General features: G+C 37.2%; 1 protein-coding gene and 1 long non-coding RNA gene across 5 annotated transcripts in view; one reads left to right on the forward strand and one right to left on the reverse strand.

Annotated features, from left to right (window-relative positions):
* TFDP1 (transcription factor Dp-1) overlaps positions 1-25635 on the forward strand; it is a 49641-nt gene that overhangs the window by 15894 nt on the left and 8112 nt on the right. For 2 of the 4 annotated variants that reach the window (XM_040584604.1, XM_040584603.1), the window contains exons 4-9: positions 13748-13854; positions 18157-18278; positions 19590-19755; positions 19949-20095; positions 23654-23722; positions 25042-25193. In XM_040584604.1, coding sequence (XP_040440538.1) covers positions 13748-13854; positions 18157-18278; positions 19590-19755; positions 19949-20095; positions 23654-23722; positions 25042-25193 — 763 coding nt within the window. The remainder of the gene's footprint in view (positions 1-13747; positions 13855-18156; positions 18279-19589; positions 19756-19948; positions 20096-23653; positions 23723-25041; positions 25194-25635) is intronic. The other 2 variants (XM_040584605.1, XM_040584606.1) reach the window with 2 other exon arrangements.
* Positions 4253-11802, reverse strand: LOC121083835. Its single transcript, XR_005826500.1, has 3 exons — positions 11449-11802; positions 11239-11364; positions 4253-7062 (listed from the first exon to the last, which is right to left on the reverse strand). It is a non-coding gene; the product is annotated as an uncharacterized LOC121083835 (long non-coding RNA).

Here is a 25635-nt window from a genome sequence, read left to right on the forward strand (position 1 = left end):
GTAAAACTCACATTGCTTTACAAAAGAGGGCTCTACAACTAATCTGCTGTGATCTACTTTTGGTGGAAAAGGCATAAGGGTTGAATAACTGGCACTTGTTAACTGGTTCACCTGTATTTTTGTAAGCACAGTCATATACCCGTGAACAAAAAAAGTGTGCACGGAGATACCTGATCCTTAACAGCTGTACCATTTTTCCCTACCCCTGTGGGCAGTAAAATGGTTGGTTTTGTCAGGGCAGATACTTGTGGGACCATTTTACACCCATGTAGGTGTGTCTGTCAATACCCTGTTACAGTCTGTCAAGAGCTAGTCAAAACTATGCAGTCTGGACAGTAAGAACTGGAAATGTGAATCTTCCATTATTACATATGTCTTAAAGTAGAACTGGGTAAAATAGAGGCCATTTCATTGTTTGTAGCATTTCTAAAATAAATTCAAGGGATTAAGTAGTTTATTATGGCTTGCAGCTCCTCTGGTTTGAGAATCGAGCTCAGTTCTCAATATATACAAGCCATGAAGCAAACTAAGCTGTCCTCAGTTAATTTTGGCATCCGATTGCTTTTAGGGGATTTTTGTAAAGTTAATGGACAACAACTAATTCTTAATACTGAGAAGAAACAATGGTTTCTCTTGGCTTGAATGTTTTATTTTTCTTGCCTCTAATTTGTCTGTATTTTATGTGCAGGCTTTGTATTCTTAATCAGAGCTTAAAATAGCAAATATTTTGTCACTAAAGTATTCAGATATGTGTCATAATTTATTCACTGAAGTAGTACTCATTTTACGTTGCCACTTTTTTATAATTTTTAGGAGGTTTTGTGTAATATTTAAATATTTTTAAATGTAACTACTATACACAAAATTACTGTGTGCTTTTAAAAGTACCTGTCTACATTACATTCCATTATGTCAAAAAGTCCAGTCCTCCACTGTCTTGCTAAGACAATGCAAAATTTCTCTTAATTTCACAATGAAGAGGATTCAGTCCACAGCAATAGATATAAAACACAGAGTAAGTTTTCCATAAGGTAGCAGAAGTGCATGTGGTATACTACTTAGAGTTGAAAGGAGGTCAGGAAAAACGTATTTCTATTCTTCTCTGGTTGTAATCATTGAAAGTTTTTTTTTCAGGGTTGTTTTTTCTCTCTTCCCCCTCCTTTGGATTTGTATTTCTTAAAAGGTAGGAGTCTTTTCTGGGGGTAGCAAGTCAATCACGAGGAGTCTGAGAATACATTTTATTATTTATATGCGATCAAATCTCCCTGCTGTGTCAGATGAGTGGTTTGCTTAGCCCAGTCTGCTGCCCCAACAACACTAATAGGGCAGGCTCTTCAGGGAGAATGCAGGAGTCTGGCTGCTTTTTGAAGTTTCTTCTCCTTATGCTGTCACAGCTCCCGGGGTCATTGGATTAGTGATATCAGAGGGTGATTCCAGCATCTTTTTGGAAAATCCAACTTTGAGGGACTCAGCAAATTAAGAATGCAGCCTCAACAAGAAACTTGGGACTTGGTTCAGTTTCCACATGTTGCCAGTCAGCTGTGAAAGGAGTAGGAGCTCAGCTGTCAGAGGAATAAATGTTTTGAGGGGGTGGTAGAGGATAAAAAATGACTTGTCTGCTGGGTAGTAAGGACATGCTTGCAAAAACATGGTTTGGGAGGAAGAGCAGAATATTTGTCTTGAAATTGTTGTGTAACACTTCATCAAAGGTCTGTAAGGTGAATACAGGACTAAGTGGCAGGTATATGAATCAACTGTGAAAGATAAGCAAAGGTTGACTTTTATGGCCAAAACAGGGTATTATGCAACAGTTCTTACAGCCTGAACAGCTTTGTTGCAGTGCTTTCAGAATAGGCTGCGAATGGACTTCTGTAAATTTTTAATCTGCACTGATAGAAATCTGGGAACTGCGAACAGGTTATTTTTAGACTGAGTTTTGTTAGGGTATGTAGCTGTTGTTTCTTAGATGAATGTTGAAAAGGAGACATCACTCATCTTGCTCAGCAGTTACACTAAACAACCTCTTGCTCAAAAGTCCTGAAGCTGTCAAATCTGGGAGAGAAGAGGGTATGTTAGGAAATTATCCCTGTATGGAAGTCCTATCACTGCATTCATTTCCTGATTATCTGCTAAAATTCAGTCAGAAACAAGTACCAACCTAGACAGCCTTTTTTATTTCAGCTAGTGGGGACATACTTCAGCCTAATTCACTTTGGAGAGACCTGGTCTCAACCATGAGCTTCTGATTAAGAATTCTGTTTTAAAGCAGAGACTGACTTTGTTTTAAGAGGAGACAATAGTAAACAAAACAAACAAAAGTTTATAATGGATGTAATTTTGAGTAAATTGGTCATGTATATAAAGTATCATTCTAGAAGTGTTTCTTTGAAAACATCTTTAGTGTGGAATAAGAAGTATCAGTCTATATATGGTAGAAATGAGCTGGAATTGTGTGCTTCCTCCAGTGCTTGTGCAATGTCCAGAAGAAGTTGGATATAAATTCACCTGTGTTTCCTGATACTCGTGTATTTCCATTACTGTAGTGTAACACCCCATTTAGTCCTGAAAAAACAGCATGCCGTGGAGCTGATCAAGCAAGGTGCAAGTTTTCCCTTGTATTAAGATGACACTGTTAGCTCTGCTCACTGGAGGAAGGTTTTTCTCTCTGCCTAGTTCTGTTCTTTCCCTACTGAGAATTTAGTCTAGAAGGCTGATTCTTAAAGTCACATCTTTGGAAAGTATCAGTGGAATGACACACCAGTTATATCAGCTCCTATTTGATTTAAGGCTATATTGATTCCCAGATCTTACAAAGGTTTCAGAAAATGCACTATCTAATTAGTTTTTCTTCTGGATGCAAATGCATATGTTTGGGATATATTTGTTTACTACTTGAGTATTTGCCAGTCCTTGGATGAGGAAACTTATCGTTAAAGAGGGTTTTGATTATGTTTGGCTCCAGGGTGGTACTGTTGAAAGGCTCAGACTTCTCCTGGAAGTATGACGAGTGACGTTTACATCTTCGTGCAGCTTTCCTGTTAAGTGCAAGGTCTGTGGAGCTGGTAGTCTGGCAGTGTTTAAGCGGCACAAATCACCAGATTTGTTCTAGCATGGTTTGGTTTGGTACAGGTATGACTGAAAGTTTTCATGAACTTGGGTAACCAGAAAGATGGTTTTCTGCTTTAACCCTGTTCAGGAAAGAAGCAGCAATGTAGTGTGCTGAGAGTGTCTGAGAAGGGAGGTTTTTTCCTGTAAGGAAATCCTGAGCAGTGCCAGGTGCTTCTAAAATGCAGCTTTGCTAGTGACTGCTAGTGAGTTAACATGCACAGCAAAAAGTAGCTGTGTATCCAGACGTCCTCTCAGTGATGAACTCTAGTAAAGCCACTTGGTTTTATATCTGCTGCTTGTCCTGTGCTGGTTTATTTGCTGTCAGCTTCACCTGTGACATTGTGGAGGAATGCTAAATCCATTGGAAGCAGTTGCAAGTTTTCTTTGGTTCATTCCAAAATAATACCCAGTTGCTTTTTTTCCCCCTAAAGCCTCTGTTGCTGAGAACATCATTACACAGGGCCCTTTCCTTTGCTTGTTACTCTATATTCTGTATGGGTTTTGTAGAAATTGCACTTAAATTAATCTCTGTAAACCCTCAAATTGTAATCAGAAGCAATGCTTATAAAATTTCAAAGGTCAAGTGAACAAAAGCTGTAAGGGCACCCAGATTGTGATTTACAGCTCTATCCCTTCTCTGGCAATAATAAAAAGGATTTTGGGGTGCTGGCTGACAGCAGCTCAGTATGGGTCAGCAGCGTGCCGTGGCAGCCAAGAGGCAAACAGCATCCTGGGGTGCAGCAAACACAGCGTAACCAGCCGGCCAGGAGAGATGATTATCCCGCTGCGTTCAGCGCTGGTGCGGCCTCACCTGCAGCACTGTGCAGTTCTGGGCCCCACGACTGAAGGAGGAGGTGAAGGTCCTTGAATGCGTCCAGAGGAGGGCAACAAAGCTGGTGAAAAGGCTGGAAGGAATGTCCTATGAGGGGTGGCTGAGCACTTTGGGCACGTCTAGTCTGGAGGAAAGGAGGCTTATGAGTGGCCTCCTTGCTCTCTACAGCTTCCTGAGGAGAGGAAGTGGAGAGGGAGGTGCCGAACTCTTCTCCCTGGTACCCAGTGACGGGTGGGAATGGCTCAAGGCTGCTCCAGGGGAGGTTTGGACTGGACACAACAGGCTTCCTAGAGAGCTGGTTGGTGCCCCAAGCCTGTCAGTGTTTAAAAGGCATTTGCACAATGCCCTTAATAACATGCTTTAACTTTTGGTCAGCCCTGAATTGGTCAAGCAGTTGGACTAGACAATCGTAGGTCCCTTCGAACCGAAAATACTTTATTCTACTCTAAATTACTTTGTTGAAAACAGATTAAGAGAGTGGTTTAACTGTGGAGTAAAATTCCAAAGTGACCTGTTTGTAATTGTTTGCTTTTTGCCTACCTTGGTTACAAAGCAAGGATAATCTCATTTGGATATTTTAATTGTTATTTTAGTTCATTTCCATTCTAGGGTTAAAAAAATATATATATCCTGGCTTTGTTTTGGATGTCAACCTGGCTAATTGTTTAAACCTGAAAATGCTATAAATTCATCCTGGACATAGACTTTGAGTGATAATTATAATCAGAATTAATTTTGAGGATTAGAAAATATATATGCGTTGGAAGGATAGGAAGAATTTTTAATAGGTGCTGAAGCAGTAGAACTTACAAGTTTCTGTCATCTAAAAGTTACTTTGCAGTGAATTTTAGAGACTGGGAAATTCTGCTGTTCTGGGAGGTTGCACTTTGAAGAACACTGCTACATTCTGGTCCTTGCTTATTCAGATTAGTGTTGATACTGTAGTATTAAATACAACACTGTTCAATTCTGTTCCTGGCCCTTGCTTGTGAAGAAATTTGGGTGAAAGAAATTATCTGCTTTAGCTAAGTGCAAGGGAAAAAACCAAACAATGGTATTTAATGTTGTATTGAAATTAAAACTCTTAAATTAATTTTAAAGTTACTGTAAAAAATTGGATCTTCTGTCATGCCAGTAGGTGGCATTATTGGTATATAACTAGAAAGTGCTTTTAAAAGATGTCTTCAGCTCTTTCCACCTCTTACATTTTAAAATAAGGCTTCACATTTTATAGGCATAAAAGAACTAGTTTTATTTTAATTTCAGCTTTGGTAACTGACAAAAAATTATATATGTATTTTTTTGTATTTAGTATGTAATTTTTTGAGGTGTATTTAGACTTATATTTCAGCACTGTCTAACTGTAAGATTTTCTTGTTCTTATTTATGACAAACTTTTGCAATGTAATGTTAATTTTATTTGCAAGATCAAACTCCCTGATTTTTGGCAGTGGCTGGCGTAATTCCTCTGGAACAGAAATAGATCTATTTCACAGCCGGTGATTCATGCTTTAGCAAACAGATACATGCTTGAACATTGGTTATAAAATGCCTGTGTATTATTGAAGCTGAGGTAAATTCCATTATTATTATCTAACTTCAAGCTCAGGAAATAAAACTGTTGCTGCAATTATGAATGATATTTTGAAAAGTCTGAAAAGGCTTGTAAGAAGTTTACAGGTAGACCACAGCTTTTTTCAACACAGACTTGGAAAGACTGGTTTGTAATAGCTGAAGCATTACTAGTCATATCTAAGGATGATAAGAATCACCTAAAATTCTGAGTTAGTCTAAGAAATTACTTAAGAACTCAGTAGTACTGCACACTGGGGAAGATCGATGTCTTTGTAAAAGTGCTCAGAATTGCTGTGTAAGCATGTTTGTTGTTTTAACAGGGTGATGTGACTTGTTCAATAAGCAGAGGTGTTTTTACTTGACTTGGCCCACAACTATAGATAATAATCTTGTATGTTGTCAAAGCTTATGGTAGGTTGACACCCTCAAAAAGAGTTCAGCGTTTTCTGAAAATTAGTATATAACTAACTAAACATAAAATATCTATGGTGTTTGCAAGAGAGACAGTAAGAACTGCAGTCTCACAGGAGTGACATCTGAGGAATCTGCTCCTAGGATGTAATTGTTACCTCTCTTCCAGATCTTCCAAGTATGCCCTTTGTACATACTCTGTGTGTGTGTATATATGTGTATAAGATCTAATAATCGGAAACTAGTCTAGTTGATGCTTTTGTGGTAAGGTATAATTTTTTTTGAAGGTGATGTGGACTGTATAAAAGGCACTTTAAATGGATCCTCTAAACTCATCTATTTATCCTACCTGTGTCTTCAAGACTCCTTGCACTTGCAAGGAGGCAATGGTTCAGACTCAGTAATTTAGGGTAGATTTTGTAAAGCAAAATGCATAGAAAATACTGTAAACAGTTCTTGAGGGAACTGCTTGGCATTGGATTTCCATTTCACCTGTATCTAGTGTTGGGGTTGAAATACATTGTTGTCAAGCATTGCATTGGTCACTGTGCTGAGACAGGTTAGTGGGTGTGAGTACACTGATTCCTGCTGTCATGGTGCTTTGAGGTAAAGAGGTGGAAGCCTACCCCATTAATTCATACAGAAAACTTTCCTTGTTATGATGTTGGTATGATACGTCCTTGTTCCAGGATGTTTCTTATGTTACCTCTTGTTCAGTGATAGTTGTGTTAGGTAGGTTGAGGAGTTCCCTCAACTTCTTTGGTTGTGTCTTGACTGCCATACCAGCTTCCTGTAGCTCTGAAATTCTCCCTTCCTGTGCATTATTTCCCATCTTGGCTATAGATGACATTCTGAGCTGTGCTTCACTGCTGTCCAAAACAGGATTGATTTCTGTCTCTGCTTCAGGGATTGTGCACCTGTATTTTAATTGTGTGAAGATCTGGAGTCTTCTAGAGATTATTCCACACTCTAGTGAGCTTTTTGGGATTTCATTATTCAAAGTCTTCAAAGGCACATCTTTACTATTATTTCTATATACTAGGTTGTCATGTTGAGTAATGAACTTAAGTCTTCTCCGAGATCTGCCTTCCTTATCTTTCAGTCTCCATGGTGAGATTTCATGAGGTCTCCCATACCTTTAAAAAAAAAAAAAAAAGCCACAAAACAAACATAGGGGTTTTGTTAAGTATCTATTGCTTGGTAATGCCTTGAGGAAGAGAAACCTGTAGCGAGGTCACTGGGCAATTTTTGCTGAAGCCCTGGAGTTGGAGTTAGCTGTGGAAGTTTCTGTAATAGTAGAGAAGCCAAGTAGAAGTGGGCTGAACTTCTGAACTGAAACTTTCAAGCGGATGGGATAAATTCCTCTCAGGTACATTGCGTCAGTTTTATTGACAGCAGCTTAAACAACTGGGTAGAGTGGTGCTCTTCTGATTAATGAAAGATGTTTTAGAAGTTGCTCATCTTTTTGTAATTCTTGCATTCCCCCCCCCCCCCCCCCCAAAAAAAAAAAAAAAAAAAAGCATTCCTTTGAACAGAATTCAAAGAAAGAGATAGCTTCTGTAAATCTGTAGTTCTGAACAATTTCAAACTGTGGCTTTCCTTTCTGTTTGCAGGGGATGCTTACTGCTCACTTTACTAGGTAGGGAGAAGTGTACTACTAAAAGCATATTGAGCTGTCAGCTACATGGTTGAACTGGCCAAATTCAACCTCAAGTAGGAGAGTGGCAAATAAGAAATAGCTGAAGATGGTATGCAGACAAGTATACCTAAAGATCAGTGAGTCTTAATGTGATGTCTTCTACACTGCTGTAGCAGTGTCTGTAATAAGGACCATGACTTGCAGAGACCTTGGGAGAACTCTGTAATTTGATATCCCAGAGCTTTTCAATTGAAAAAAGAACCTTTGCAAAAAATTATGTGGACTTAAGCTACTTTACATTCCTGTAAGAGACCCTGCTCACTTCTTGATTTCAAACTTAATAATTTTTCAGTCAGTTTTCTACAGACACCAGCTTGGGGTTGGAGGGTGACACACTAGAAGGAGAGGGGCAGATTGTGCAATTAAGACTAGTTTGCTTTTTGTTACTTAGGGTTTTTGTTTATTTTAAGCAGGTGGTTTGATGGTGAGGTTTGGAGCTGGAATTAGCTTTGTAATTTGCTTTACAAAAATGGTTATAGTATGGAATTTCATTAGTGATGTTGATGTTGAATTTCCCCTCTTCTTCCTCTTCCTCTTCTCTCTTGTTTGTTTTTAGCCAAAAAGAAGAAAAACTCCACATACAGAAGACTGCCAAAATAGAATCTATAATATTTCCCAGATAATTCTCATAGTTTTCATGTAATTTTATATCAGTCATTTGCATCTTAAGCAGTACAGGTATTCTGGCTTTATATAAATGCTGTTCCTATTAACATTTTTAAAATTCCCCAAATAAGGAATGTAATATTCTGGATTGCACTTGGCCTTCTCAGAAGTGACAATTGCAATGGAATCTAGTGTCTGTGTTACTTTTATCTTCTTGTTCCTGGAAAGTGTCACTGGTCTTTGTTGGGCTCTTCAACTGATACCATCTTAGTTACAGGTTTTATCAGGTTATTGGAAGTAATGTTGCCTTTTTGAGAGCATAAGTCATGCTTGACTTGTATCGAGACTGGCTTGCTAATGTGGCTGCCTTTGAATTGTGTAGCTGTTAAGCTAGATTCCAACTGCTCTGTTAAAACTGCCAATTTCAAAGCTTGCTATGTATTTAAGACAGAATTTTGTAGAGTTCCTAAGAGTGGTTATAAGCAGTGGTACTGCAAAATGTCATCTCCAAGGTTAACTTTCTTTAGACTTTTCTTAGAATCAACCCTTTGCTTAACTCCTAACCTTTGATCGTGTAGTGTATTTACTTACAAATTGGTCTGCTGGACAGAGTTTGGTTGAGACTGTTGCAGGAGATAGTAGGAATTGCTTTGCGTTCTGACAAACCACATCCTTATTCTAAAAGTTCTTTTTTAGGGTTGTAATAATTCAGAAAGAGCTTGCAAAATTGCCTTCTTACCAAATCCAATTTTCACATGTACAGTATTGCTTCTATGCTGGAAGACAGGCTGACAAGACTTTGTTAGAGACTGCATTGTCAGGAAACCGACCTGTTTTTCTGTTGACTGTGCTCTCTTTCACAAATAAAGAGAACATAAAGACAGATTACATTAGAAGATGGTACAGCACCTAGATTGAATGGGATTTCTGCACCTGAGGCAAGGACTACCTCAGTCCATCCTCTTTGATCTGAAACAGCAAATTCAAAGTCACTACTGTTTCATGAACTAGAGCAGTCAGCTGTTAGAGAGATCTACTGCTGTGAATGCAGAGGGCACCCCTTCCTCTAATTTTAGATGTACTGTGTCTTTTTCTGTGGCATCTCAAGTTGTGTAAAATGTTCGTAATTGGCTGTATTACCAGTCTCTTTTATTGCTGAAGTCTGCAAGGGATTCTTTTTGGTAAAACTCTTGATTTGTTTTTCTATGCAAACAAAGGTAAAGGTCCAGTTCAACAGTTCTCGCTAAAAGCAATCAGTAACCAAAACAAGCTGTTTACTGCATACTCTGTATAAAGGGAGTGCTTACCTGGAACAGGTTTTAGACAGATAAATAATAACAGGTTTTGTTAAAGGGTGCTGCTGCTTTTGCTGTGCAAGTTTTACACAGCATTACTCCTTGATCCTATCTGTATCATTACCTTCTGTTCGGAGGCATTCCGGGACTTAATATTGGTGAAATTCTACTTCCCTTTAGGTTTAATAATTACTTGTAAGTTCCTAAGAGTACTTTTCCAAAGTGGCAATGTTTGGGAGACTGAGAATTTAAGTAGTAGTTATATCCTTCTGTATATTTTTTTTCTTCTGCTTTACATGGCCTTTTTCCCTGTTTTTGAAATATGTAGAAGGAAAAAAAAGAAAAAAAAAGACGTGTCAGAACCAGCAGTATTAATAATGTGTTTGTTTTGAAAAGGAAGAAGAGTTGGTGCCAGCAAAACTGTTTGCAAACTTGTGGGTTTAATTTTTACATGCTATTATACACACTGTATGTTGGCCACAAAGCGCAGGATTATTTGGATTGCAGTGATTACTGTAAGAGTAACAGTAATTAACTAATGATTAGAAAAATTCCTTTGAGAAACTGAGCTGTCAGTCACTTGCAAAGCTAAGTTAATGAAATTATTTCTGCTTGTATAATTAACAAACAAATAAAACCCCCACACATAAACCCACTATGAAACCAGAGCATTGTAAGCCTTTGAAAATCCAGGTGGATATGAGAAAAATGTTTACATATGAGGTAAATGAGAAGACAGCAGAACGCATTTGGGCAGAGGCAAAGTGAAAGTACCTTTTCTTAAAAATAAAACAAAACTCAATTTTTTCTTTTTTTTTTTTCTCCTAGCGTTGAGCAGTTATGCTCTTTCCTATTTTGTATGATACCTTTTATACGTTGACTTTGACTTTGCAATGAACTGTGAAGAGTATGTAACTGTTCTTCCAGTTACATTTGTGCTTCCTTGCCAATTAGTTTGTGCTGTAGAGGCAGGTGTACCTTGCAGTTTCTGTATAGAGCCAGGTTGGTTCAGTTGCATGAATTAATGAGCACAGCGCAATAGGAAGTATTGCTGTGCTTTACTTTTTTTCATCGTGATTTTTTTCTGTCATGTCTGGTTGGAATTTGTTGTGCAGCAGCTTGCAACTATTCCCTCTTTTCTTTTTGCTGTGTCCTCTATCATCTGTATAGCTCTCCATTTAACAGTTGAAGGCAGTGATTAGATTCCCACAAATAACGCCCCTTGCTCTACCTTAATCTTCTCTTCCACAAGCTGCACACACCAAGCTGCTTTAGCTTCTCCTTGTACATCCTATGCTCCAGTACCCTAGCCATACTAGTGTCTTTCTTCTGGACTCTGCTCTTTGTTAATGCCTGTCTCGCACTGCAGGCCCCCAGACTGAACAGAGTAATCCAGGTACAGCTTCAAGAGTGCTAGACTAAAAGGGAATAATCAATTACTGCTGTACTCTACCAAATACAGCCCAGGATGTGGTTAATGCTTCATTAGCTTCGAGGTGTACTTCTGGTTCACATTCCGCTTGTTGTCCACCCAGACCCCCAGGTCCTTTTCTGCGCATCTGCTTCCTAACCACACGATACCTGACCTCTGCTGTTGTGTGGAGTTAGTCTGTTACAAGTCCAAGACTTTTGCGTTTGTCTTTGTTGACTTCATAAAAAAATTTTAAGAAGCAACATGATAGCATAAAGAATTACTTTGGTTTTAAACATACCAGAAGGATGAAGTCTCTGAGTGCATCTGAAGAATAAGATGATCAAGATGATGCGAGAGAGTCTCATGGCAGTACTGTTTGTTCTTCATGAAAGTGTCCTGCTGAAGTATGGCTAGAAGTTATTGCCTTAGGAAAAAATTGAAAACGTGAATGATTAGAAATCATCATGGCCAGAGAATTATCTACCTGTGAATTCTGAGAAGGACCTACCAATGGTACCTCTGTCCTGCTAACTCAGTATATGTATAATTTGTGTAGTACCAGAAGGACAGAAGGCCGCGTCTCCTGCACCAGTTTCTGAAGGGCTCAGATAACTGCAGATGAATGTCAGACTTCTGTTAGGCAAAGTGGTTGAGCATGTAACAGAGAAGTAGTAGACATACTGACAAATGTGATAATGGGCAGGAGTTAACAGGGCTTTTCTAGAAGGAGGGGAAAAGGGAAGTTATGAGGTTACGTCTTTTCAAAGTCATGCCTTGAAAAAGTCAACAACCATGTGGATAAGGGCTATCTAATCAGTGCGATGTCCTTGGATTTCTTAAAAATAACAACAAAAAACCCTTGATTATCAAGGTCCTTAATCAACCTTTTAAAGAAACTGAGGTGTCATAGAACAGGACGGTCCTCCCATGGGTTAATAATTGGTGAAAAGCACATATAATGAGTACCCCAAATGAGCTATTAGTGTTCAAGAAAGATCTTGAAGTCATGATAGGTTATATTATGAAAATGTGGTATCAGTGTTTGGTGGGGAACAAGCATATGGAATTTTGAGAATTACAGGGAGTAAAATAGAAAATGTGCTATGGAATTACATGATTATGTGTGGTATTCCTTTTGTCATCAACAATGTTTCCATCCCTGTCATCTGCAAAACAGATCTCGAAAGGTAGAAGAACTAGAAAGTGTGTGGGCAACAAGAACCATCAAAGGCAAGGAAAGGTGATCAAATAGATGAGGCATCTTTGCAAAATAGTTACAACTTTTATTTTGTACTGGAAATGTAATCTTCATATTGCTTTATTGTTTTAAATAATGAGGAGGAGGTTAAAAAAAAGACATGTTGACCTCCAGAAAGCTAAGAGGAAACTACACAAGCCCTAATAGCCAGGTTGGTTTATATTGCTTTACTGCATTGTGCAGAGGGGAAGAACACACAAAACAGGCTGTGGTAGTGATGGGTGTACTTGAAGGGACAGGAAGGCATAGCAGACTTACAAACTAGATAGCTGCTGAATGTCTGAAAGAGCACTGGAAAGTTGGTTCATAATGGAAGAATGATAAGCTGCTGCATCCTGTTCTGATTTGGGGGACTTGAGAATAGGTTCTGGTGTGAAGCTATCGGTTTGACATGATATAGTAATAGCAGCTAGGGAATACAAGCCTTTTGGAAAGCAAGGGCTTAAGCAAGATTTGGGTTGTTCTTAACTTTCTGTAGACTACCTGAATGTGTAGGAGGGATGGTAGGCATCAAGGACTCATTAGAGCTTTTCCTGGTACAACATTTGTAAAAATGCTTACTTACTGATTCTGTATTGGATAATGGGAAAAAGGAAGAGGAATGTGAGTTGTGCCAAGTCCTTCTGGCCCTATTGGCCCCTTCCTTTCAAAGTGATCTTAGGAAAAGAACTGCTGAACTCTCACCTGACAACTGAGTGACAGATGTTTCAGCAAAATAAATGTCTCCAGTGTTTTAAGACTTGTTTGTACCATTGTTGTTTTTCTGTAGTCAGTCTTGGTTGCTTCTTTTTTGTTTGTTGTGTTGTGTGTTGTTTTTTTTTAAAACTATGGCATGGAGCATCAAATTGCTAGAGGATACCTGGCTTCGTTTTTTTTTTTAGTTTAACTTTTGGTTTACGTTGCTTAAGACTTGCTTACCTATCAATGCTGACTCTGGATGGCTTATGAAGAGGAAGAGAGCAGCTTTCCCTGCAGGGTTGGTCTACTGTGTTGGATATATTTTGCTCAGATACTGGATTCTTGAAGACATTTGTTCTTTAATTCCTTGCCTTCAGCTGGGAGGGGACAGTTAGAGGAAAGTTGGGAATGTTCTCTTGGAAAGGCCTGTGCTAGCCAGATTTTATCTCCTGTAGACCAGCATCCTCAGAAGGGTTTGTCATTTGCTGGGGCATGGGGCGTGTTTTTCAGGTGGTGGCACAAGATTTCAATAGCCACAAAGGATAAGGGTAGAAGAGAAGGGGGCTGTGCTTTGTCAGATGCCCACTGCCTCTGTTAACTCTGCTTTGAGAGGAAGATTGGAATACAAGGAATTAAAACATGTTCATACTAGATCACTGACCTGTAAGGTTATATAGAGGAAAGCCTGAGATAATATATTATGAATCTTGATTTTGGGTTTTTTGCTTCAAATGTGTAAATGCTACGTTGATATTGACTCTCTGCTGTTCAGAGCTAGTTAATATTAAGCATTGGTGATAGAGATGAAACTGGAATTGCTAAAATAATACAATGTGGCTGACCTGAAGCTATCTACTTGTATTTGTTTTAGGGGTTGTTTCTCTATTGGCTGTTCATCCTTCTACAGTAAATACGCTTGGAAAACAGCTCCTGCCAAAAACATTTGGACAGTCTAACGTCAACATTGCACAACAAGTGGTAAGGAGACTTTGTGGTGTTTTTTATTGCTTGTGCTGTTGCTTATGCATACTGTAAATTTGATTTGTACCTTGGTAGTCATTATCACTTGGCATGTACAGATAGTCTAAGCTTGTTTCTAATTTTAATAGACTTACAGTAAAACAAATCTTCTTTTGCATAAAGAAATGCAAAGATGGCTCTCTAATCAATATGCAGATGCCTGAATATTCAGGTGATTATATCTTTTGCTAGTCCTGCCACTTAAAATCAGTGGCTCTTTCAGATTCTGCTGTGAAATCTGACATAGGGAAATGTAAAGTAAGTCCATCAGCACATTTTTATTGAGATTGAGGTTAGGTGGAACAAAATGCAAAACAACTATGTTTCTGTGTGCTTAATGTAGATAATCTTTTGCTTAAATATTTACTTCGAGCTTTGTGTGAGGTACATGAAATCAGAGCTTTCAAAGAATCTAATAATGTAATAGATAATACATAGGTTATGAGAAGTCAATTTTATAGTCATCAAAATTAAAATGTAGTGATCTGAAAAGAGTTGGTCTCGGTTCATCTTCTGGAAAGCAGCTGTAATGTGTAAACATCTGAAATGGAATGTCTTGTATTTGGGTTTCTTCTTGATAGGAAAGCAGTTTCCCATCTGCCTTTCCCAATGCTAAGCTCTAAGGAGTGTTTTATAATTGAGGCTGCCTGAAGCTATAAACTGTACCTCTTCAACTGTGTAAGTGTGGTGCAGGTGATCCACTGTGCTGTATTCCTGGCAGTGGTGGTGAATTAGCTACTTCCTGCAGCCACTTGGAAGTTCAAGTGTAGCAAAATGAGTTTAAGTGAAGAAATCACATCTTCATTAGGAGGTGTTTTATTAGTACATTTCCAAACAAGGAAATTCAGAGTCATTAGGCATTCTTTTAATTTAAAAATCAGTAACCAGCAGTAGGAGGACAATGTTTGAACTGGATCATAGGCCATAATGGCACAGAGAGGGGTCCCTTTTGGGTATTACTGTGAGACTGTGGATGTACTTGGGTTTAATATTGAAAATGAAATGCTCTTCCAAATAACTTACAAAATCTTTTCTTAAAGTACAAAAACCAGGGGATGATAATGTGATTACAGCTCATCTGATACTTTTTTAAACTTTAAACAGGGAGTAAATGTTTATGTATACACAAAATCAATTCTTGTGTCTTTCACAAGTTTAAATTGACAAATCCTCATCTGTTATCTATGATTAATTTTACGTCATAACTTTATAGAAAAAAAAATATTCTGAAATAATAACTACTATTAATGGTGGTTTTGTTAGTATGATTACTGTGGGAAATGTACATTTGCAATCATAATTTTTTTCAGCACTTTAAGTCTTACTCTGGACATATTAGCACTCATTTTTGGTGAAAGAAGTGCTCATACCAGCACATTTGTATTGGCAGTTACCAGTACAAAATCAGATGCTTAGTTGTGTGTTGTTAAAGAATAGATGGAGGTTTTGTTTTGTGTATATATCTATATATACACGTTTTCTGTTGTATATGTATCTAGCTGTATATGTTTATATATGATTTTCTGTTGCAAATTTCTGGTGACTTTACAGTTCTGAAGGAAATAGCAAGAGCTATAAACAAAATTACCTCTAGAATCCTGAAAATGGAGGAAATAAATGTTCTGTCAATGTGCAAAATGTTTTTGGGGAGCAGAGTTGAGGAGTTGGCTTGTGAACCTACTCAACTTTCTAACCTTTGAGTGCTAAAACCAGGTTTTTAATGCTTAATTTTCTGAGCTCATGTTCTTTGTTCAGGTTGTATGATTTCTTGTTCTTAATACTGTCACCATGTAGGTTTTTCTGTTGAGTACAGTGAAGTGGGAGGGTGGGCTGTCTTGCTGCTTTCCCTGTTGTCCTGATCTTTTTATCAAGGAGCTCAACTGTAATCTTGTTCTTTTTTTGCAATCAGGAAACTTCAGAGAAGCAGCAGGCACTTCTTTTTCTTCTTTTGTCCACACCCTACTTCGTCCCTGTTTTCTCTAAAGACATCCTCTAATTCTATCTGTAAGCTTTCATTTTAGGGTGCCTCCAGTGACTTGATACTGCTTAACTCATTTCATTCATAGTCGTTGTTTATGAACTTGTGAATAAAAGTTAGGGGCATTAACATTTCTGTTAAGGAGACAGTATTACTGAGTAATTCCTTAGATGATTCTGAAACTCTAGACTGTAGAGTTTCTTAATATTCTTCCTTAATAGTGGTACATCAAAGCATATAATTCTGGGTAGTTTGCAGATTTTTGTGAGTTAGAATGGGAATGCAGAGCAAGTTTTGAATGCATTAAACAGGCTTCACTTTTCCACTCTGGAAATGAGCCTGTGAATTTGTACACGCATCCATTTATTCCTGTGGATTGTTGAGTATTTCAAGGCACTGCTGAGCCCAGTAGATGTCCAGGGTTTGCTGCTGCCAAACGTTTTTTACCCAGCTGTAATTCCACCCCTTTCCCTGTACTGGTTGGCTTTCGTCTTAGTGCGTAGTCATACAAATTTTGGATGTGGCACCAGGGTGATAGTGGGACTGCTTGTGGATTTAAGAAGCTAGGAAATAGTGGGACCCTCTAATTTTAGCTTCCGCAAGCAAGATATTGAATCATCTCTTCCAGTCCTCTGTAACTACATCCAATAGAATAAAAACTGGCTAACAGCTTTCTTCTGTTTTCTGCATTGTCTACATTACTTGAATAGCACATGGGTGGTTTTCGCAGTCCTTTGAGACATTTGGTGAACCAGACCAGTCAATAGCAGAACTGATAGTATTTTTTCCACGGGGGAAAAGTGAGCATGTGTGCTGTGCCAGTTTGGCATCCCTCACCCTCTTTCTGTTTTCCATAATCAGAAGTTTTGGTTATGAAAAGTAGTAGAGGAGATTAGTTGACTTTCCATAAGAATTAGAAACATTTTAAGTATGGAACAAAGCTGCTGGAAAGGGGTGTAGGCCCTAAGATTTTCCAGCTGTCAGAAGCGGTTGTAACAAACTTGTATATAAACTCATAGGAGAGGTGGTATAATAAAAAGTCACAGTATTTGGGAAAAAATAGCAGCTATTTATCCTAACAGGTAGCTGAAATCATGATAGCCGCTAGACCACCTTTTGCATTTAAAGGTGATTCAAATTTTGATTAATTTTAACTTTCACCCATTCAGTGTTTCATTTGGGGTTTTCAGTTTTTCTATTGTACTCGTGTTGGGGCTAAATTATTGAAGATAGCCTGAGGAAGAAACTTCAAATTTTGTTGGTGAGCCAGAATGTGGCTGCTGGAAAATGCAGCAAGCCTGTGGGTGCTTATGAGTTTAGGTACATTTGATGTATGTTTCACTTCACTGATGTTAGGGGTGCAGTGTGCTGTTTCCATTGGGAAGTAACTGTTACCCTCAAAATAGGCATATTTGTCTACAAAATTGAAATCTGTACAGTATCATTTTGTTTTCCTAAATAAATATTCTCTAGAAAGTTACTTTTATAACATTTCAAAGATAAAAAAAATTCATCTGCAAGAGTGGGAGTTCTGCTTCAGCTAGCTTCACAGATCAGGAGAGCATGGCTCTGTGTGCAAATATATGTATTACTCATGATCAAATTAGCACATCTTCAGGACTACTTGTAAGCTGGAAGAATGTTATCAGCTGAGTGTGTACTCATAACATGTTCAGAATGGAAGGGTTTTGCTTAAACTGGTCTCAGCCACTGCAGTGATAAAAGACAGTTGGCCCTTGCTCTTCCTCGCCTCTAACATGCTTGTATTTTGGGTTTGACTCTGTAGTCATAGAGATTTGACTGCAGGAGAGAATTTTGACTTCTTTGCAACAGCTCTGTGTTTTCTCTCTGCTTCTAGTGATTTGAAGCTTGTTTCCTATGTTCATATTTTAACTGTAATTTACTGCAACTTCTTTATGTGTAGTTTGGTGCAGTGGTTTTGTTCTCCTTTTTTCCCTTTTTCTTTCAGTGGGGAAGAGGGCATGTGTGTTTTAATCTTGTCTAAGTTAGTGTTGAACAGTGTTAAGAAATCCAGCAGGCATGAAAAGCTCATTTAAGAAGGATAAAACATAAATGCTCATTACTTAGGGAGTGCTCTAACTGTATGGACTGTAGTCTGATTTTTTTTGCTGGTATGTATGAATTCAATGCATCTAACAGAAGTAGGTAGAAAAAAATTTCTACTGTTTTTTAGATAATGCATCATTTGAATCATGCAGCATATGAGTATCTTGGAATACTTACTGACAAACATTTTCCAAATTATTTTATCTTTACTGTAGGTTATCGGTACACCTCAGAGACCTTCAGCGCAAAATACTATCCTGGTAGGAAGTCCACATACACCTAACACACATTTTGTATCACAGAACCAGACTGGAGATTCTTCGCCATGGTCTGCTGGGTGAGCAAAAGAAAAGTTACAAAGGACTAATAAATTGTTTGGAACTTCTGTTCTAAATGTTCACCGTGATATTGTGTGTACTCTTCAGGGTAGCAGTGTGAGAGACAGTGTTTATCTTTCCATCAAGAGCATTTCAACATTAAAGTATATTGTATTAGAACTGGCAATAGTCAGTCAAGAATGAATACCCACTTATTTGTTGTAAAAGGAACTAGAATATTTTCTGTAAACTCTTGACAGATATTTATATTACTTAGATTAGGAGAATTTAGCTCCTAAAAGGACACAGAAATTCATCTGATGATTCAGTTTTTAATTTGGCATTTCTGTTTTGTTGGTGTATTTCCAAAATAATACAGTACATTTCAGGTTGAGCAAGTGTATCCTGAAGTATCATTTGAAAAAAGAATGTAGTCCTTATTGGGAAAAAAGTGTTAGATACAATGAATGCATTCTTTTGGTGCTTTTCTCATGTAAGTTTTGTTTGAAGGGCCTCTTGTTAAATGTAATTGCTTTAAGACCAAATTTATCATCAGTGTCTTGTTACACATAGAATTCTACTTTGAAACTACACAGTGAAATGAGATGTAGAGAATTGAGAGGTTTCATTGCAGATACTAATTTTTTATATCTATTTTATTTATTTATTTATCTTTTCACTCAAATTATAAGAAACCTTTTATTTAAAAGATATGCAGGAAACTTTGTTGCACTTGTAACTTTGAAGTTTCCATGGTGATTTTATACACTGTATAACTTCAGATCTGTGTTTTAGTAATAGTGTAATGTTTAGTGAGTTCAACCGTTACCAGACTTGGTCTGTTCAGTCAGTTCAGACTTACATAGCAAATAATCAATCTAATTTTTTGTGGTCAACTAGATGGGCTGTTTAAATAAATAAAAAAAAAATTAAAAAGACAAAACCCCCCAAAAAGTTACCTTCTGTAATTTACTTTTCATATTTTAGCATTTATCCCCCATCCCTTCTTTGTCTTGAAGATTGGAAGGTTTTCTTTATTGACTTCTTCAAGGAATATCGCTATTGTTAACTTACTCTCTGCTACTGGAGCTAGCAGAATTGCCAAAAGAATGAATTTGTACTGTGCTTCAGGATCAAGACATTAGAATTGTTAACTACTGTAAATTGTAGAGGGGGAAAAAAATTATAGGAAAAAAGGTTGGGAAGGGGTGAGAAGCAGAACAAAAGGGAAGGCTTGTTTTTTTTACAGCGGTGTGCCTGTATTTGAAAAAGAGACATTAAATATTCAAAAGTTCAAATCTTCTTAAAATATATATTATACGTATATTTAGGAAGCGGAACAAAAAAGGAGAGAAGAATGGCAAGGGTTTACGTCATTTCTCTATGAAGGTTTGTGAGAAGGTACAAAGAAAAGGAACCACCTCATACAATGAGGTGGCAGACGAGTTGGTTGCAGAATTCAGTACCACTGATAATCACATTTCACCAAATGAATCAGTAAGTATATGGGAGGTCAATTACACGTGAACTGAATGGGGGAAGAGAAATTTGTTTTGAGACTTGTATTTCTTTTCCTGCTGCTAAATGAAACAGTTCAGACATTACCTGAGTTTACCCATTTACTGTAATATATTTATTTTCAAATATTTTTGACACGGGTATGTTTTTGATTAATGCGCTATGTCTACAGCAGGCTTATGACCAGAAGAATATTAGACGACGTGTCTATGATGCCTTAAATGTCCTTATGGCCATGAACATTATCTCTAAGGAGAAGAAGGAAATCAAATGGATTGGTCTACCTACTAACTCTGCTCAGGAATGTCAGAATTTAGAGGTATATGTATTAGGAAGTTCACAATGGCTTTGTCTTTGAATAAATGTTTACAGCTTTAATATGTTCTGATATAACATATGCATGTGATCTTCTGAGATAGCAAGGTATTATAGTGTGGTCCTTTTTGACTCTTAAAATTTTATTTGTGTTTACAGTAGAACACATTTAAACTTCCAGATTGCTTAAAGGTATTTTAATTTTTCTAGGTCAGAAATACAGTTCTGTCACAGCTTTTGTAGTATATGCAAAATGGTTCTGAGTGGAAGTTAATCAAACTGAAAGATGAATGTGTATTTCCAACATCGCAGTAGTGATGCTCAAGAGTCAGGAAGGTTTTCTCCAGACACCAGCCAAATAATACATCAGTGATGACAGTTGTTGCATGTATATTAGTATATATGTGCATTGCTCCTTCTTTGTTGCTGCAGGTCTTACATATTTCTTGCAGGTCTTACATGAACATGTCAGACTTTTTTACTGCATGTCTTGGATAAGAAGTAAAATGTTTTATACTGAAAGGCATTCATAAGTTCTGGCAGGATATTTTTTTTTTAGCATCCTGAGATTTGCAGGATAATAAAGTTTCCAAGGCTTACTGAAGTCAATTCACTTCATCAGAGTAGAATGAGACTTTGTCTTTATTCTTAATAAGTCTAAATTCCTTTCAGCAGGATGGAAAAGTCAGTGTGGAAGCTGACAAATTGGAAAATATTTTGGAATCTTATCTACAGAGGGCTAATTCTATGGAGATTTTTGTTTGATACTGATAATTGTTTTTTTTGGTTAGTACTGTAATTGCTGTCTAGGTGAGGAAAATACAGGGTATCTAATCAAGCTGAGTTTTATTTAAATATTTATCATTCCAAGTGAAAATTATTAGTTCAGGTAAGAGTGTGTTAATTGGAGCATAAATATTAGGGTGAGTATGGAAAGTGGTTTAAAGATGACTGTTCTGTATGCTGAATAGGGAACCAGCTAGCTGGAGGGATTTTAAAAGTAGATCTCTTTGGATCTGTGTCTCAAAGTATGGCATTGCTAGTAATACTGGAACAAAAAGAAAAAGAAGTGTGGCTCATTCAGCTGGCTTTGGTGTCGTAATTGTTACTGTCCTAAAGAAGAGTAGGCTAATACTAGTACTGAAGTAAAAATAGTAACTTATAATGTAATAATGCACAGTGAAGGTTCTTGCATTTAAGATGGGAACAATGATAACTTTTGATACCAAAGTCAGAATTCGTTAATTAGACGTCATAAAAAGAGGAAGTTCTGTTAACCATTAAATAATCGAGCCACAAGTGTAATACGGTCTTGAAAACAGCACAAATCCTAAGATTTGTTGAGCTTACCTTACTGAGGAAATTGCAGGATTCCTCCCTTCCCCATTATTGCTTCATGAGTATTCTACCTCCTGTTTCTACAGTCTTTGTTGGCATTTAAATTATTAGTGACATTACCTGAGACAAGTTTTACAGCGAGTTTCTTCTTAATGAGTTAGTGAAGGGTAATATTTAATTTGTGAAATTTTCAAGCCTATAATACTTTTTTTTTTTTTACTACTACATCCGATAATCCTTAGTTTTACCCTTAAACTGTTGAAAAATCCAGCCAAAGAGTTTATAAGGGAACATATGATTTTGAGGGGTTCCCTATCAAGTATTTAGTACTTTAAGTCTTTTTAAACTTGTACTTTTTGTGTAAATTAGAATATTAGATTTGTAAAATATGTTCTGATAATGCAAGAAAGAGAGGGTGCAAGGCAATTAATAAGGCCTGTATCTCAAAGTAATATGGAAGGCAATGTAGTGTACATGTATGTCATAGGAAAATGTCTCACATGAGTTGTGTTAAATTTTTTTGGGGAGGGACTGTTATTTGACTTATTTTCTGATGCTAAATTGTAAGACTTGATCCTACCTTTTCTTTCTTTCTTTTTTTTTTTTTGTTTTTAATATCATGCCTTTTTCCAGTTTTTTTCAACTGTGTACACTTCTGCTTTTTTTTTGTTTTTACCAAAACTGCATTCATGTAAATTTTTAACTCTGGTCGTTTTCTTGGTAGTTGCATATGTTAAGGACCTGAGAATGAAAGTTCTTGAGTTCTTGTTCAGACCAGCGGTCGATCTATCCAGTATCTTGCCTGACAGTAGCAATTACCTAGGAAGGAGTATAAAATTAGAGAAAGTGACGTTTTCCTGTAATTTGTTCAGGCATAACCTGAGACAGATACAGTATCCTTCTATTTAGTAGCCCTCAATTTTTCTTTCACAAATTTTCACTTTGTACAAAGTTTGCTTCTAATATTGAATCGTTTGTGGCAGTGAGTTTCAGGTACATTAGAAACTTATGAAATACCTTTTATTTGGTTTTGAACATACTATATTTGATATACTTCTGATTTTTGATATTTTGTTTTGATTGGAAGTGATGGTGACCTGGTAATTCCTTATTCACTTTCTCCATCCTATTCATGGTTTTATACATAACTCCCATGTTCTCCCCATTATTTCGTTCTGCTTTCTATAGAGTCCTAGTTTATTCATTTTATTCCCTTTTATGGAATCTGTTCTGTACTATTGATTACCCTGATTGTTCTTTGGTATGGTCTTTTTGAAACAGGAACAACTGAACTACAGAATTCAAGATGTAAACACTCTGGTTCATACACTGATGTAGTGATAATTCATGTTTTGTTCTCCATTCCTTGCCTAATAATTCAGAGTTTTGACTGCTGTAGTATACTGAGCTGATGGGCTTTGTAGATTACTGTGATTTAAGATCACTACTTAATGTTATTTTATTTCTAAAATATGCATGGATGGGATTATGTTTTCTCACACATATCACATTACACATACCAAAATAATTTTGATGAATATAATCACTCACACACACACAAGACACTTCCAGCGTGCTTTATGATAAGCTCTCTTTTTACTATGCCAGGTAATACAACATAGTCAGCAGATTGTCACCTTGCTGTTCATCCCCTTATTCTGACCCTTTATAATTTGAATTACACTCTCAAAGTCCTTGTGGGAATCTGCTGGTGAGCTTCTTCCACTGAAGAAGCTGTTTATTCCCTACCATTTTGTCTCCTATCTTTTGTGTTACTATTTAGTATGTATTCAATACTGTGAGGACTTAATCTTGGGCAGCTTAATTTCTTTAAGTGTCTTTGGATCTTCTCCAATACCACCAATATCACTAGACTACATCAAGTGGATCCTTCTGGTCTGCGTGCCGTTTGCCTCCTTGACAGAATTGGGATAATTCTTTGAGGTGTAACTTCTGTTTGAAAAGAGGTTTTTACCCTCTCCCTGGTATATTGTGCTTTGTTCCCCAGTTTTCTAATGCTGCTCTTTGTTACAGTCCCCATCAGTAGTACTGATGTGAGTCTTGATGGTTAGATCTCTAAATTATCTGCAGAACCTTAATGATTGACATCATATGCCCTACCTTCAGTTCTCTGGTATTGAAATTATTCTCAGGGGAGAAAATGTTGATATAAAATGCTACTTAAAACCAGCAAACTAACAAATCTTTTTTTTCTGTCTTTAAGGTGGAGAAACAGAGAAGACTTGAAAGAATAAAGCAAAAACAGTCTCAGCTACAAGAACTCATTCTACAGGTACAGTCAAGGTACTCTTGTCTATAGGGCAAGGTAACTTATATCTGTATTCCTGTTGTTTTATCCCAGTGATGGGAAACTTCTATGACAACTAGAGGTGAATTTCAGGAAAAGGCATATGCAGTTTTAATTTAGCATAGTAGTTTAACTGGGACCATGCTCTTGGCCAATTGCTATTGGGCAAGCCAGCAGCCTTCCATGAGTTATGATGAATTCTTCTGCAGTTTAATTTATGTTTAAACAGGATCTGTGCTGACAGCAGCTGTAATGCATACTGTACCCTCTGAATTTTCCAATTCAGTTCTTGTATCTAGAATGTTTTCCTGTGTTAAAGTCCATAGATAAAATTATGTGTCTGTAGGGGTTGTCTGTTCTAATGCTCTGTGTCTTGCTTTTATGGGATTTTGCTGCCCCTCCTGTGTAAGTGGCTTAACCACTGTGAAAGAGCTGCTGAACTACTTCTGGGATTTCCCCTAGTGCACTGGGGGAAGTAGTAGTCTATCCTGTAAGTCACTGTGCTGCTGGTTCACTGGAATATATCCCTTAGTAGCTGCGCTACCTGTGCAGTAGGAATGAGAATCTCAAGGAAGGTATGCAGAAAGAAAGTACACACAGCTGTGAGACAGCAGTCACAACAGCTGTCTGATTTTTATCAGTCTCTGTGTTGGCTTTGGATTTTGTTTGTAATTCCTGTTCTTTCATTTGATTCCATGACCAGAAAAATACTTTGTTCTTAGTTTGGTGACTTAGTGTAAGATCTATAACTTGAGTTTCAATAATTAATCTGAGTTTTTAGTTCTTAAAATTGCTAATCCCTAAAATACAAAATTCTGAAAAGAAGTTTTGGTAGGATGTGAGAGTGAAGTCACTAATCTCAGCTGAGTAATTCAGAAACCTAACATCAGACATTCAAATCCCATGTTCACTAGTTTTTAGCAAAAGTACAGTTTTAATCATACAGCTGTTCTTGTGGAGTGCAGGAGCTAGCAGGGAATAGTAAACAGTGGAAGTGGAATGCTATATGAAATTCCTTTTTCCAGTCACTCTTGTTGTTCTGTCAAGGATCTGTCCAAGGAACTGTCCAGATGTAGTTATTAGAATGTACGTTTTTTTTCTCAGTTAAGTTTTACTGTGTTCTCTTTTTCAGTATTACCATTTGTTTCTTACGTCTTAATGTGCAGGAATATGGTGAATGCTCTTGTCATTTTCTGTATTTACTTGCTGCAACCATTGCTGGTATTCTCAATCTGAGGGATTTTTTTGTTAACAGGATCTTAGAGGTTTAATTCATACTTTCATATCACTATTGCTTTTTCTAGCAAATTGCCTTCAAGAACCTTGTTCAGCGAAACCGTCAAGCAGAACAACAGGCGAATCGACCACCACCCTCCAATTCTGTCATCCATTTGCCATTTATCATTGTGAACACCAGCAAGAAAACAGTGATTGACTGCAGTATTTCGAATGACAAGTGAGTTAACAAAGTTTTCTATCTGCCTTTTGGTACACCTATCAGTTTTATGTCCGTGCTAAAGTGTTCATCTAGATTTGTTAAAAATGAAATACAAATAAATTTACTTGTGCCTTTTGTAGACTGAGAATATGACTTAAAGTTTTACCTGTCTGAAATGCATGTTGAATAGAAACAGTTTCATAGAGCTTTTTAATAAATAGAATAATTGCATTCACATTTAATAACTTATTTAAGACTTACTGTCTAGAGGCGTTAGAAGCAAAGTAAGGCAGCTCTGCTGCAGTTTTGTGTCATACTTTACCAAATAGTGTTTTCCTTTTAGTTTTAACATGATGAAATGTAACCACCAGAAATGAAAATGCGTTTTGCTTTTAGAACCGCTGTTCTCTACTTTTAGTTCAAAAAGCTAGGTTTTGCATCTGCTAAATAAAAGCTGAAT

This window comes from Falco naumanni, chromosome 2, assembly GCF_017639655.2.
Source record: "Falco naumanni isolate bFalNau1 chromosome 2, bFalNau1.pat, whole genome shotgun sequence".
NCBI classification, from domain to species: domain Eukaryota; kingdom Metazoa; phylum Chordata; class Aves; order Falconiformes; family Falconidae; genus Falco; species Falco naumanni.